At 33.7% G+C, this 16,142-nt stretch overlaps 2 protein-coding genes across 2 annotated transcripts; one reads left to right on the plus strand and one right to left on the minus strand.

The window, feature by feature from the left end:
* The first annotated feature begins 3,039 nt into the window (after window positions 1-3,039).
* On the plus strand, window positions 3,040-5,049 carry LOC100265086 (probable xyloglucan galactosyltransferase GT17). The gene has a single exon (XM_002270347.4). It carries the CDS (start codon window positions 3,370-3,372, stop codon window positions 4,903-4,905), a length of 1,536 nt encoding a protein of 511 aa, XP_002270383.1. The 5' UTR covers window positions 3,040-3,369; the 3' UTR covers window positions 4,906-5,049.
* A 135-nt stretch (window positions 5,050-5,184) lies between these two features.
* Window positions 5,185-10,098, minus strand: LOC100242797 (uncharacterized). Its single transcript, XM_002270241.5, has 11 exons — window positions 9,526-10,098; window positions 9,215-9,272; window positions 9,008-9,118; window positions 8,640-8,777; window positions 8,122-8,191; window positions 7,981-8,036; window positions 7,580-7,705; window positions 6,766-6,905; window positions 6,022-6,094; window positions 5,858-5,932; window positions 5,185-5,762 (listed from the first exon to the last, which is right to left on the minus strand). Exons 1-11 carry the CDS (start codon window positions 9,669-9,671, stop codon window positions 5,445-5,447), a joined length of 1,311 nt encoding a protein of 436 aa, XP_002270277.2. The 5' UTR covers window positions 9,672-10,098; the 3' UTR covers window positions 5,185-5,444.
* Window positions 10,099-16,142: the final 6,044 nt, after the last annotated feature.

Consider the following 16,142-nt stretch of genomic DNA (forward strand, 5'->3'; position numbering starts at 1 on the left):
AAACACCTATGGATACAACTGTCAAACTGGAAGAAAGTGATGGAAGTGCGCCAGTTGATAAAGGAAGATATCAACGTCTTGTGGGGAAACTCATCTATCTTTCTCATACAAGGCCAGACATCGGCTTCTCCGTTAGTGTGGTAAGTCAATTCATGAATAATCCAACCGAAAAACACATGACTGTTGTGATCAGAATATTGAGATACCTCAAGATGACACCGGGAAAGGGTCTCTTCTTTCAAAGAACAACAAATAAAGAGATTGAGATTTTTTCAGATGCAGATTGGGCAGGTTCAGTGACTGATAACTTCAGGCTATTGTTCATTTGTCTGGGGGAACTTGGTTACATGGCGAAGCAAGAAACAGTCAGTGGTAGCCCGTAGCAGTGCTGAGGCAGAATTTCGTGCTATGGCACAAGGTATCTGCGAGGGAATCTGGTTGAACAGGCTGTTAGAAGAATTACGGGTTCCATTGAAGCATCCCATGGTGTTATACTGCGACAATCAAGCTGCCATCAGTATCGCTAAGAATCCGGTTCATCATGATCGAACTAAGCACGTGGAGATAGATCGACACTTTATCAAGGAAAAGATTGAAGAAGGAGTTTTCAAAGTCAGCTACACTCCGACAAACTGTCAAACGGCTGACATTCTCACAAAAGCTCTTGCTCGAGTTAACTTCGAAGATCTAACAGAAAAACTTGGAATAATCAACATCTACAACGCGGCTTGAGGGGGAGTGTTGGAAATCAAGCCAGCATCCTCTGTTTACTTCCCTAATTAGTGTAATGTACAGCCTTTATTATAATTGATTTAGGAGTAATTCTAGCAAGGTAGTTTATTCACTTTCCATGTAAAAGTGGTTTATATATTTAGGAGTAATTCTAGCAAGGTAGTTTATTCACTTTCTATGTAAGAGTAGTTTATTCACTTCCCATGTAAGAGTTTATTCACTTTCCATGTAAGGGAAATTCCATTCCGGAATTGTCTCATATCCGTAGGCTATTTATTTATGCTTTCATTCATTGTAAAAAAAAAGGTATCACAGAATGAATTGAGGTGTTCCTCCATATTTTGTTTTCAAATTCTTCATATTTTTGTTCAAATTCTTCACAAACCAATTAGTAATTTAATCATGATTTATTATCATTAAAATTTGATTAAGAGAATCCTTAGACTAACAATATCATTTTTGGATAATCATCCTCTTGAGGTGTACTTTATATCAAATAACCAAAAAAAAGAAAAAAAAAAGAACTATAATATCATATAATAATAATAATAATAAAATCGGAATCCTAAGGAGAATGAGTTCAGGATTTTAAAAGTTGGATATTAATTTGGATCCATAATTATTTTATGATTTGGTGGAACATGGCCAACGACTCATACATTCATTAATCTTATGTTTCGTGTTGTATTGCAATAGAGAGTGTGTCAGCATACACATAGAGCAGGTGGCCCTGTCGGTTTGGGCCTTTGTTTGACAAGTCATTCGCATGAGTGACATGATTTATTCTAAGTAGTTGGTACGAATATATAAAATATTTTTGGAGTATAGTGTAAAGTTAGAAGGAACCATTTACTTTTGTTGTTTTTTTTCCTTAGAATAAGTGTGATGTGTCTCATTTGGGAATCAATTTGCTTACCTATTTGCCTTGAGTTCCCACCTAACTTGACCAATTCTCCCATTCACAAGTGGGCACGCACAGGCCCCCTTCTTCCAAGCATCCACTATATGTTCAAGTCTTATTCAATGAGGAATAAAGGGAAATTGGGTCATGAATAGTATTTTTACCACCATGCCCACCTTTAATAAAAGTCAATAGCCTCTCTTTAGTAGAAACTTCTTTGTAATGACTCCAATGTTTCAACAACAGCGCCTGTAGTAAATAACCCTATAAGATATCACATGTTTCTCCAGCAAGTTTAAGAAAAATAGAAATACAGTCCCACTAAAAAATAGTCAACCACCAAAGAATACTTGGTATCACATGTTTTCGGATTTGAAGGAACCAGAAGACATTATCTCAAATCTATAAGATATCATACGTTCATCTTATAAATAAATATGTATTATCATTTGTTTTAATCTGCAATGATCCCATGTGTAGAAAACATGTGACATTCTTAAATTCGTTTGGTTCTTGAAAAATACTAAAGAAAAAAAATATTTAAAAATAATAATTTGTCATATTTAATTATATCATGAAAAATATGAAATATCATTAAATATTATTAAAATTAGTAAAAAAATTTATATATATTTAAATTATTTTAATATTTATGTAAAATAGTTAAATAGATAAAATAAGTTTATGGTAATACATAAAAATAATTTATTGACTTTGAATATATATTTTTTAATTTTTTTTCTTTATAGTTTTCCTTTCTTATTTTATTTTCTTGACATTTTTTTTTTTTGAACTTTCCCATAATCAAACATGGCTTTAGGGTTTCAACTATATATCAAAACAACTAAATATCTCAATTTTAACACATATTCTCTTAGAGTCCGTCAAATTATAACCATTTGAGTCTAAATTCAAAACTATTGATTTGTTTATAAAAACTTATCACTTAAATCTCTTATACAACTTCTAACATATTCAAGTCTTACATGATATAAATGGTGTGAGGTTTAAATGCTTAATATAAAAAATAATAAATGAAAAATAAGAATCATAACATAAAATTAATAAAAATAATTTATTTGTTATATCATTTTATGTTTTTAAAGGGTCAATCCACTTATAACGTTTTCATGAATAATGCTTTCATCTTTTACTATTTGTATATAAATTTAAAACAAAAGCTTTTAAATAATGCTAAATTCTAATTCAATCACATGTTAAATTCTAATTAAAAATTTTAGATTCTTCGAAATTTGAAAATCTCATACCATCCCATTAATTTTTTATAAACAAAACGCAACTTAGGGTTAAATGATGCTTCTTGAATCCTCGGGATACTTCATTATCGAGATGGGATATTTTGATCGGTCATTTAATGTTAAACATTGCAGGCCGTCAAATAAAAATTTAAGACGATGATTAAGGAACCCATGTGCATGTCCCATTCGCAGCGTTGCTGCAATTGACAACTCGCACCACACGTGTTTAACGCCACAATTGCGCCGGACTCTTGTCTTTATTCAACCTGTCCTCCTTGTCTAACCCTCTTTCAGGACACTGGTCCTAGTTAATGCACCAATCACCATATTGATGATTTGACGCTAACATGGTTTTTTTTGCCTTTCTCTTTCTTTTTCTTTTTCAAAGCATCAAGTCTCCCCTCTCGATCACTTCCAAATTTCTAATATCATGAAAGTCTATCTTCCACCAACCCCACTCTTTCTTTCTCGTGTTCCATGTCTTCCAGAAAGCACCCATCTCTGTCTTCAGTTCCACAGGCGCCGGGGACGGATGGTTATCAGGGTTACACCTTCAAAGACAAAGACACCCATGTCGCGAGTGTCATGAAACCCCACTTCAAATACGGTCTCTATCTCTTTTTCTTTCTCACCATCTGGTTTCTTCTGCTTTTCTTCTGGTTTCCCTCCACAAAACCGGCCGTTTCTCCTCCCATTATTCAGAATTCGAATAGTCATGTGCAAAATCCGCCGGCGGAGAAGGTGCAAGTGAAACTGGAGGAGAAAGTGCAGGTGAAACCGGCGGAGAAGGCACAGGTGAAGCCGGCGGAGAAAGCCCATGTGAAGCCGGCGAAGAAAGCGTCGGTATTGGTGTACGTCTATGAACTGCCGCCGAAGTTCAACATTGGTCTCCTCAAGGAGTGCCGCCGTCTGAATGTGTACACGGATATGTGTCCACACGTGGCGAACTGTGGACTTGGGCAGCCGATTTTGGAGATGGGGTCGAGCTGGTTCGCGACCCACCAGTTCATCGCGGAGATGATATTTCACGCGCGGATGGAGAACCATCCATGTCGCACGCGCGATCCGGAGAAGGCGGACTTGTTCTACGTGCCATTTTACGGAGGACTCCACGCATCGAGCAAGTTTCGGGAGAGTAACCTGGCGGCGCGTGATGCTTTAGCGGTGGAACTGGTGGAGTACATCCACCGACAGCGGTGGTGGCGGCGGAATCACGGCGCGGACCACTTCTTGGCGCTGGGGAGGACGGCGTGGGACTTCATGAGAACCGACGGTGGCACTGACTTTGGAGCAAACCGTCTCTTGAATCTGCCACCTGTCAAAAACATGTCGGTGTTGACCGTGGAAAGACACCCATGGGAAGGCTCGAACCAGTACGGCATCCCCTATCCCTCCTACTTCCACCCCTCCACGTCCAACGAGATCCTGACGTGGCAGAACCGTATGCGGCTGCAGCGCCGACTCCACCTCTTCTCTTTTATCGGGGCTCCGAGGAACGGCGTGGAGAAGGCGGCGATCAGGGACGAGGTCATAAAACAGTGCGCCGAGTCAGCACGGTGCCACCTCCTGAAATGCGGCAGCGGAGCGAGTCAATGCCACGAGCCAACTCAGGTGCTCAACGTCATGACCCAGTCGGAGTTCTGCATCCAAGCCCCCGGCGACTCGTTCACGCGACGATCCACCTTCGACTCATTTCTCGCCGGTTGTATCCCGGTCTTTGTCTCACCCCACACAGCGTATTCTCAGTACTCATGGTTCCTCCCATCCGACCACACCACCTACTCCGTCTTCATCGGAGACGAGAACCCCAGCATAGAAGCTGAACTTCTGAAGATTCCAAACGATCAAATACAGAAAATGAGAAACAGAGTCATAAATTTGATTCCAAATCTCACGTATATTCACCCAAACAGTAGTGATTTCGGTTTCACCGACGCCGTCGATGTTGCACTGGGGAAATTGTCCGATTACGTGAAGTCCAAGTTACGAGGACATGGCGTGACGGTCCATTGAGATTTTTTCCAATGAATTAATTAATGTTTGCACATGACTCCCATCATTGAAAAATAATTAAGGGTGCGTTTGGAAGTTAGGTTGAAAGCACCTTCATACAAAAAATATGTGTACTTGATAAATGATAACTACTTTGTTTAAACATTATTATTATTTTATTATTTATGTCATTATAAAAAAAATATAATTTTTTATCTTTATAAACTCATGATACCAAATACCAACAAACATTTAAATAATTCTTTTAACTTTATTTTATAAAAATAAATAAATAAAGGGTGAGAACTTAAAAGGGAATAATTTCATTATAGGCCAAAAAAACAAAAGGGGGAAAAAGTTCTCTCTATAGCGTGCACTTAAATAAATAAATAATCTAAGGTACATGTCTCTCACAGCTCTGGTGTTACAAAACAAGGGTATGCCAGAGGGACGCACAAATGATCTCATGGGTTAATAAATTATACTATCTCAAGGTTTTTTTTTTTTTTTTTTCTCTTTTTCTTTTCCTCCTTGGGTCTATCTGTGTCTTCAAACGGAGATCAGATGGGCATGACAGCAACAATTGGCCTACTGCACTTGCTCTTTGAAATTCTGGAACAGAACATGAACAGCAACAGAATTGATGATAACATGAACAGCCTGAAATATGTTCTTATCTCCTGCATTCCAAACTCCAGAACCTCCACCTTCTTCCCATATCTGTTTCTCCTTTCCATTAAATACCCGTCAAGGTACTCATCTATGGACACCCACTTCTCAGAATTGGTCGTTGAAGGTTTTGAATGCTTTTTCTGCAGCTGCTGCGGCCCCATCTTGAAGATAGTAAAGAATGCAGCAGACCAGTCATTGAGAACTCTCTGAAACCGGAAATTAATGCGTGATTATGAAACAATGATCATACTTTTTTCCTGGAAGAAGAGAAGTTTTTTTTTTCACTAGCAAAATGACGTACATTGAAGGTGGTGAGGTCAATGGGGTTAAACATTTTGAAGCAGTCCTTCGAAGACGCTGTTCCATCTCCATAAATCTGCAGGGAATGCATAAAAGTCAAGGAACCATCATATGTAAGAGTGCTGCAATCGATAACAGTAAAGAAAGACTCTGCATTTCACGAACCTCGAAGGTGAAAGCCATGGGCACCCTTACAACATCATACATGTAATCTGTCGCTGTCCCATGAGCCAGATACCTGATTCAAGCACATATTGTAGGTCAAATTTTAAATGTTTTGCAAAACAATGAACATGTTCAAATTGTAAAAGGTTTTGTTATTTCGAGTTCCAAATTGGCCTTGGATTATACAACATTATTATGAGAAGTAAGAACTGGTAAAAGTGGTACACCCTTGATATTATCTACACAGTTGTCGGTGCTAACCAGCTACTGGTTTCACTCTTCCTGTCCTTTGTGTCACTATGTGGGTGGCAGATTAGCAGTACTAGCATAACACAGAAAGGACAAGGACCACCTGGTACGTAACTAACAGCCTGCCCAGCTCTATGACCCCTGAAGATTGCCCGACCTAATGGCCCTAAGCCCTAGTATAAAGGCACTGAATGAGAAATGAGGCTCTCATTGCCTCTATATTTGAGGTATCACACCAGGGGGCACCAGGATCAATCCTTCTCCAGAAGCTTGTTACTTGTCCTGAACTAGCTTTATAGAGTTCAACAACAATGCCACTGACTAATATACAAAAGTGATCTACGAGCCTACATTGGACCCAAAAGGTCAAGTTGAGTCCTAAAGTGAAAGATTTCTAGGTTTGAATTGACATTGGCCTTAACCCCATTTGGATCAGAAGGTTGTTAATTGTTATGCTTTCATAATCATATGGTTCTCAGTATCAGGGATACAAACCCGACAGAGCCTCCTCCTGATCCAATCATGCAACGGTCTTGGCAGTGAAGATGGTTCAGTTCTTCAAGCAACCGCCTCATCTGTTGTGAAGGCAATCCATCAGGGGTTGTGTTTCTGTGGTCATATGGCATGAATAGAGCCTGAAAAAACAAGAGTTAATAGTAAGAACAGGAACACCGAAGGTATATAACAAACAACCCATACAAAAAGGAAAACAAGAAAAACCCACTCACAAAATATAAAAGAAAACCCATCGGCTACAACCGACCAGAATATGATAGAAAAATGTTACAAAATAACCAAATACTTTTTAACACATATTTGTCAATAACAGGATGTGGCTACTTCATATCTCATCAGTAACAAAAGTTCCTATTGACAATCAACTCAATCTCCAACTCTCTGATGGCATCAAGACAAAACATCTTGTCAACAACTTAACACAAATATTAATTTTAAAAAATAAATGAATTCATCAATCTACCCCTATTTGTTCCTTTTAATCAGCCAAAAGTATGATAAGAAAATAGAATTATCCCAAGCCAGTGCCTCTAAATCCATTTTCTACAATGAAACCATACTATGTGTCAAGATTAAGTCAAGCTGAGAAATCAATGGTTTGAGATTGGCTTGGTTAAACTAATGTCAAGCTGGATCTAAACTTAAAGTCGGCCAACCTCAACTTCCTCCATTTGGAAATGGCTGGGATCTTGAGCAGAGACTGAACAGGGCTAATAATATAGGACCTTAAAGTCAAAAATCAACACTGCAAACAGCAACATGGGACACTAACAGGAAAATTAGCATGATTTACCTCCATTCCAGAGTGCACATTAACCCATATATGTGGATCAAATGATATGGAGAGTTTCCGCATTATTTGAGTCTCAGGCTCACTAAAAGGAGCAGTTCCAGGATTTTCTTCATATGGATCATAATCCTATAATTAAAGAATCAGAGATAGAAAAATTAAATGATAAAAGAAAAAGAACGGAAAAGTCCCACCACCAAACAACATAACACTGAATTTGCAATACAACATTTAAATGGTTAAGTGATTAATACAGAGATGGATGGAAAAACTTTTACAATTATGAATGCAGTAGTTCACTGTAAATCATTTTTAAGTGGATCTGCTCCCAGCATATCTACCGTAAGTACTGCAGTATAACCAATAAAGCTTTAAAAATGTAAGTAAATGAATGCATAACAAACCTTCTCCTTTTTGCCCCAGTCTACACTCCAATTCCGATTGAGATCAACACCTCTCCCTGCCACACAATTGAACATGAGTAATCCATAAATTTCCAAGCCATCAAATATTGTGTTTAAGGACAAAAAAGTAAGACATAGCACCATTTCTCCTCTCACAGAGTTCTCCTGCTTCAACAAGTTTGCGTCCATTCAAATTTTCCATTGGCACCACCTGATAAATCATCAGAGATTAGCATTCCAAGTATTACCGAAGTTCTTCACTGGCTCAGACACGTTTCAGACTTCCCAATATATTAATCATGTACCAAAGATCAATATGTGGTGTAAGATACAAAGAAATAAACGTGAAAAACAGAGAAACCCAAAAGCCTCAAGCTTATAATGGTGTCCTAAAAATGTAAAGGAAATTGACCCTATAAATAAAAACAAAGTAAATGGTGTTAAAATTCCATCAAATTATAATGCAATTGGACATTGATATCCACCATAGGCAAGATTTAGAACTCCATAAACTCTAGTTCAATAAAATTACAAAGCTAGTGAACGAGGGAGACAAGCAGACAGGGTAAAGGGGTGGTGTTGAAAAACAAAATCCAGCTCCATCAATGTATACTAATACATTAGCAAAGAAACTATTGCAGTGATCAAATAAAAATTACCTTTATGACAAGCTTATCGAGTGTGCTGTTTAAAGAAATCGGATCCATGTTGGGTAGAAACTGTTCTTCACTCAACACTGATAGGACCCGCAATGCAAGTTCAGATGTAATGAGCTCCCTCCCATGCTGCCCAAAACTCTGGAAGACAAGGAATCATCTGTCAAAAAAACCAGCAAATACCAATCTGAGATATTCTATCCACTACATGTAAATTTGAAGATAAGGCCTGCAAAGTACTTTATAATCTGTCTTTTGTAATTTATCAACTTACAAACTGCAAATTGAACAAATTATGTAAACAATGAATCAAACTCAATGATTGGTTTCTTCAAATATAAACCGACACCATGAAAATGTCCTGTACTTACAAGAAGGATCCGAAACTTTGACCTGTCATCAATCTCTTTCCTGTTTCGGCAATAAGTAACTACTGTGACCTCCGCTTTGTAGCCTTGATTTCCAGTTTCAATTGTTTCCATCTATTTCATTTATAAATCATCAGAGCCCAAACACAAGAGCAATGAATCAAGAAAAGGGAAGAAAACAATAGTCACATCAAGAATAAAAGCACTTACAGTGAATTTATCTGGGTGCCGATGGACCAAGTTGCTTATCTCTTCCATCAAAAGCCCACTGCAAAATTTCACAGAACCCTCCAATAAAATTTCCCAGGCCCCAGATAATGAAAAACCCAAGATTCCACAACCCTATTCCCTTTTCATTTTCCCCACAATTTCTCAGCAAGCAAACGGTTAAAATCAACCTTCTCCTCCCCCATCCAGATTTTCTTCCCAATTATTCCAAAAAACCATCGAATTCACAACTAACCCTCAATTCAGCAACCAAGAACCCAAAGAAAAATAAAATAAAAACAAAAATTGAATACCTGGAATGGTAAAGATCGCCATTGATGGGCGTAAAGGAAGGTGGAGTCAGATTATCCTTGCCATTAACAGGTGAGAAAAAAACAAAGAACACCAGCGGAAAAAAGAACTGTCGCAACGGATTTGAGAGAGAAAGGAGACAACCCATCTGAAATCTGAGCTGATTTTTTCATTTCACTTCATCTCGTCTGAATTTGTTGGCTGTTTCCCAGATTTTGAACAGTGGGAATAACGAATAGAACGAAGACTTCGAATCATAGAGAGAGAAAGACTTGTCAGGTTGTCTTTGATTTTGCACCTTCAACGGTTGTGATTTTCCGGCATAGATCGGATGCCAGTCGCATGCTTCTCCATTTTATACTTTTTTTCTCTTTCTTGTTTATTTTCGATGCATCCAACTACACATTAATCTAATTAAAGACTGCAAATGATTTATACGAAATTATTGACAAGTGTGTGTATGTTACGAGGTTGTGATATTTCCACGATGTTTTTCTTCCTTCCACGGCTTCGGCATTTTCGCTTTTATTTTCTTTGGAGTGAAATCCGTTCGAAAATCATCAGATTAAGGACCCGGGTGGGTTTTTTGGGCACCGTCTCGCCCAAATCAAAAGGGTTTGGGATAAAGATAAATAGGATAAAAATGAGTTTGAGAAATTTTTACAAACTTGGACAGGGTGGTTCGCATACACGTTTGTCCTACTTTATTTATTTATTTTTAATGCTTTGACTTTTTAAATATAAATAAATACTTTTCATAAAAATAAATTATAAATATTTATAATAGTTTTTATTCATATAATTATAAATTATAATAAATTTTTAAATTTTAAAAATGAAAAATTTTGAAAAATATTTACAAGTACAACAAAGCGAGTATAGAAAATGAAATGGAAATGAGAATATGTATAAATAAATGAGACGGAGTTAGAATAAGGGTGACCTATACCAAACTCACTCCCGATATTATCCCTATAGATTGTGTTTCCTTGATCAAGTTTGAGTTAAATAATGATTCAAAGTAATGTGACATCCGGTTAATGTTTTTATAATATTTATAATATTTATAATTTATATTATAATATAATTATAGTTATTTTATATTATTTTTAAAATAATTTAAAAAAAAATCATATATTTTCATTTTTTATATTGATACGTTCATTTATTTTTTTATTTATTATTATTATCTTTAAATATGATATCATTTAATAAAAAAATTTATTATGGTTCAACCTAAACTAAAATTTGTTCATATAAACCTACTATTATTAGTTTAACTTGACTAATTTGAACTTGAAAAAAAAATGATTAAATTGGATTTACGATGGATATCCCCAATAGGGTGAGATTATTGAGTGTTTATTAATTTGGATTAGGTTCAAATTAACCACAAATTGAATTCAACTATCCAAATGAAAACCTAATTTAAACTTAAAAATATTTGTTAATCGATATCCTTTATTAAAATAATTGCACACCATTTACATGTACTATAATAAATTTTATATCTAAAATAAAAAAAGTTAATTTCATTCCTCTCCCTTAATGTGATTAATGTGTTTGTAAAGTGTCATACATCATAATTAGTTCTAATGACTTTTATGATTTTAAAATGTTCACACTGTCATTAGAAATCTACTACTAATAAAATTTTAGAAATGATTTTTTTATTTGATGTAAAATATCACAATCACCTCGATGGAACACGATAAGAATGTCATGGTTTACATGAGATTGTGGGCCCAATAAGAATACTTATACAAAGTCTTACATTAGGGTTGAGAATTTTTTTAATATCATCATAACAAGAAAGTCCCGTCTATGAGATTATGGGCCCACTTGAAACACTTAATCAATCATTTTTAACAATGTGCTTCCTTACAATCAATGATTTGGAAATCGAATCAAGTTAATCTAACCAATTGAACTGTAAATTAATGTAATTTATGTTTTAAATAAACCTTTTTAACGATTTTATAGTTGGGCATATGACTAACCCAAGAGCGGCTGATTTTGACTTAATTGGCAAAGTTAAGTGGCTATCTACTAATGTTATTTTTTTCCTGCATTTTAAAAATAAGAAAAGACAAAATAATAAAATTTATTTAATAAAACATTTTAATTGGTCATTGGTTTTGGGAACCGTATTAGAGATAGCATAGCCTAGTTTGGAATTTGTATGCAATCCATAAAATTGAAGGTCAACATATGGTACTGAATTTAGTACCATACAAAAATTTGATGACCAATTAAAAATCGTTTTATCATTGAAAAAAAAAAGTGTTGTACCATATTCAGTAATTGTTTTTATTTATTTTTATTTTGAGCTTAAGTTTTCTTTTTTGTTTTTTTTTTTTAAATTATTTTTTGACTTTTCATTTCTTGTATCTTTATGCAATGATCCAGAATGAAATTTGAAGTTGGGTATGATTGGTAGATGATTTATTAGAGATATGGAAAAGTATGGGCGACCAAAGTCACGTGATGGCATCACGTGACGCCTTGAACCGGCTAACCCCCCTCGAAATTGAGGAAAAAGTGGGTAAACCTTTTTGGTTGTTGCACTTGCACATGGCTCACCCCTAAGCATTGTTTAGTTATGCTTTTATGATATACACCTGTTTAGTAACTGTTCCAAAATAGTATTTGAATTTTTTTTTTGTGAAATATTCTATATGTTTGTAAAATTATTTTTAAAAATAGTCATAAAAAAATTAAAAATAATTAAAAAATATTTTTATAAAAATATCTACTCTTCTATTTTTAAAAATAAAAAACAAAATGTAATTTTTTGATTATTAAACGTATTTTCTTGTTTTTTTTTTCTAAAAAATAAAAATTATTCTAAAAAATAGTTGCTAAATATGCCCATTGTTTTCATTTTTAATATTGGTATTCTAAAAATAATTTTGATAACCTCAATCTATTTTTTTCCTTTTTCTAAAATTTTAGTAACAAAAATGATAAAATTTTACATTTTTCTAATTAAAAAAAAGACTCTTCAAACAAATAAAATTGGAAATTATACTCAAATTCATTAATAATTTTTCAAAATATTAAAAGTTGTATTTCAATCAATTTTAAAATAAATTTATCAAAGATTAAATATAGCAATTATTTCTATTTCTACTTCTACTATAACGATTTTGTATTGTATAGTTATAACCTCTCATATTTTGTAGTTTTGGAAAAATGAAATAAAATTGAAATTACACACATGTTTAATACCTATAAAAATTAAAAATATAATTGAAAAACATTTATATTTTCTATTTGGAGAAATAGTAAATAGAGAAAGGAAAAGTGTATCAAAATGCATTTCTTTAAGAAATTGATATTATGCTTTGATTAATTGCTTTTTTAGGGTATCAAAGGAAGATATAAAGAAATGAAAATTAAATACAAAGAAATAGAAGTAAGATGCACTACACTATAACCATTTAAAAAATATAAGATGATGAGACATATTTTATTATATGACCTTTTTTTTGTTGCAATTTTTTGGGCTTAAGCTATGTTAAAATTTGAATTTACTTTGCAAAAGTTAAGAGTCTATTTGGCCGTGTGGTTTAAAAAAATATAGAAAATCATTTTTTAAAATTTCTAATATTGTTTTGTTATTATATTTTTAAACAATTTTTAAAAGAAAGTGAAAAAATGGATCCATTTGAAGAAAAAAGTTGTTTTTAAAGAAACAGTTTTTAAAAACTTTTAAAAACTAGTTCCAAAAATTATGACCAAATGCGCCTTAAGACTCAATTTTGAATTCAACAAAAACTTTTAAAGGTATTTTGATGATTTTACAGAGATGATTTATGATATAAATAAAATAATTTAATATAAAAACCAAGATACTGTTACTTTTTTAAAAAGTAAAGTTTTTAGCTTATTCAAATAAATTGTTTTATATTTAATAGAATTTTTATTTTTATGAAGCTATGGTTTTGAGGTTGGGCTTCTACTTAAAAAAAAAGAAATTATTTCATACAAAATCTTAGTGAAAGAATTGACCCTTGAAGTACAAACTTCTACTTTTAAGTTTTATAAGAATTAGATGGGGTTTTAAGAAGCTTTTTTAGGTTAAAAAGTGTTTTTGAAAAATAATTAAGTATTTGATAAAATTTAGGAAATATTTTTAAAAATATAAAAAATCACTTAAATAATAGAAACATTGTTAAAACACACTTTTAAATAGAAAACTTTCATTAAAGTATTTTGAATAAAAATTTTATAAAAACATTGTTAAACACGGGTTTGAAAAAATTTAGAAATGTTTTAAGAAACTTCATAAAAAATAATCCTTTTTCAACTTATGTAAGAGTATATTCTCTTTCAAAACTATCCAGATCATAACTCAAAGCCTAGCTAATTTTTTATAATCAGGACCATAAGAAGAAAAGAGTTGAGAAAGAAACCAACTCTTTGTAATTAAATTACATCTGATATCCCTGCAGAGCTGGTCGTTGCAGTATGTTTGCAACAAATTCTCGTAATCAAAAGTATAACAACACTCGCAATATGATGGCTCTACAAAGTCTAAATCCTCTCCTAAAAATGGAAAATTTAAGTGGACTTAGAGAATTTGGAAATTCCATAATTGTCTTCTACCTAATGTGGTACCCTCCCGTTTTTTGGTTCCCATTGGGTTTACCTTGTTCACAGGTTGACCCCATGGTAGCAAGAAAAGGTGATCTTGTGCTATACTCCGATGATCTCTTTCCTACTGAGGCACGCAAACTCCCATCGTGTCCCAGATCACATTCTATGAATCGAAAGAGGAAGCCTACTCATCCATTAGCTCCTCTCGTAGATTGGTGCGGTTTTATGAAGCGTCTAAGCACAATTCACTCGCGTTGATCAATCAAGAGTTTTGCCGCCACTCCTTAAGGTTACATGTTATATCATACACTTCTTGCAATGTTTCCCACACTTCATAGCCCCCTCTTTCTTCTTAAGGTAAGGTAAAAGGCCATGCATGGTATGAAATTTCCAAATTCTCTTAACTCTTTCTTAGTAGACAACACTCTAGCAGAAATATGAAAATTTTCTAAAATTAAAAGGCTAGATAAATGGAGTTTAATTCAAGTGAAACTTGAACCAAATAGTTTGTTGACGAGTTTAAAAATCTTAAAAGTTAATTTTTGAATCAAAATGTTATCAATCAAAGGGCATAGTAATATCTAGAATTGAATGTGGAAAGTATGGTATGGAAAAACATCTCGTAATGTATTTAACCTGAAAATCGATTATGCTCCCACAGAAGTATCTACTCGTTATGGAATCTTAGGTGTCAAAGTGTGGATTATATAGTCAATAATCAATAGCTATGTAGAAGAATTCATCTCATTTTGTTATACTTCTATGTATTTTATGTTGCGAGAAATTCATTTATAGACTCAAGTTGGGCCGATAAGGAAAAGTAAAGGTAGACTTAGAACCAATATACCCTATTGTATCCAGTGGTTAGTCTGCTAACCCTTGAATTATCTGGTGATAGGAGTCTTAAGTAAGAAGTATATCCCTACCCTTATGGCCAGTAGTCAGTCTACTCTTGAATCCTCGCTGTTAGAGATTGTAAGCATGATAAAGTCGAAGGAAGAAAGGAAACAAACCCTTTACCAACTAACCTTCTAATTTCCTTTTGTTATAGAGAGCTATTTTCATAAACTAATGTAATCCTTCTTTTATCCTATGATAACTAGAGGAAGTGTGCTGACGAAACAAACTTGCTTTTTATTGTAGGAGTCAGCCTATGAGCACCATCTATCCTAACCTTGTAGTAATGGACTGGTTTTATAATCATTTCAATCCCATAAGATAGAGTTAAAGTTGGGAGGGTTTTAAAATAAGCTAACCTACCTTATCTCCATATAGAGCTAAATAAAGGATTGGTATGGGTATGACTGACTTTGAAGTCTTTGCCCAGCTCCAACATTCCTACATTGCCTTGAGCACTAGGGAATTATGCAATTAAACCTCAACCTAAATTAGTTCTATATTGCTCAAAACATAGCATGTTGCAATGCTCTTCAATTTTTCTCACCAACTATACAAATTTCAAAAAGTATGAAACTCTTCACATCTAATAAATGATGAGTCTAAAAGATTTTAAAAATTGTTCATAAACCTAAAACAAAATCTAATAATACCAAAACTCTCAAACATAAAAACTATCTTAGCATACCGTGTAGAAAATCCTTTAATGTTTCCTTAATTATTTTCTTACTCAAACGAATATGGAATTGCGTGAAATTAGATTCTACAGTTTCCTTTTTTGTTCTAATAATATTTAAAAATAATTAAGAATTATGATAATTAGTCAAAATATCCTAGAAATTTAAGAAACCTAAGTGGATCAAAGCTATTTTAGTTGAATCATTATGTTTTCTTACCCATTTCTTTAGAATTTTTATAGTAGGCTATTAATGTTCAAATGAGGTGAAATTTATAGGTTAGATTCCTCATGGGGTTTAATATCATATAAAAATGATTTTGAGTAAAATATTTTACATAAATAATTATGAAAAGCATAATTGGTCCAAACTATCCTATGAACCTCACTCTTGTATTTCCCATTATGTCTAAAATTTTTCATGGGATAAACATAGTCCAAATG

Source organism: Vitis vinifera, chromosome 18, assembly GCF_030704535.1.
Source record: "Vitis vinifera cultivar Pinot Noir 40024 chromosome 18, ASM3070453v1".
NCBI classification, from domain to species: Eukaryota; Viridiplantae; Streptophyta; class Magnoliopsida; order Vitales; family Vitaceae; genus Vitis; species Vitis vinifera.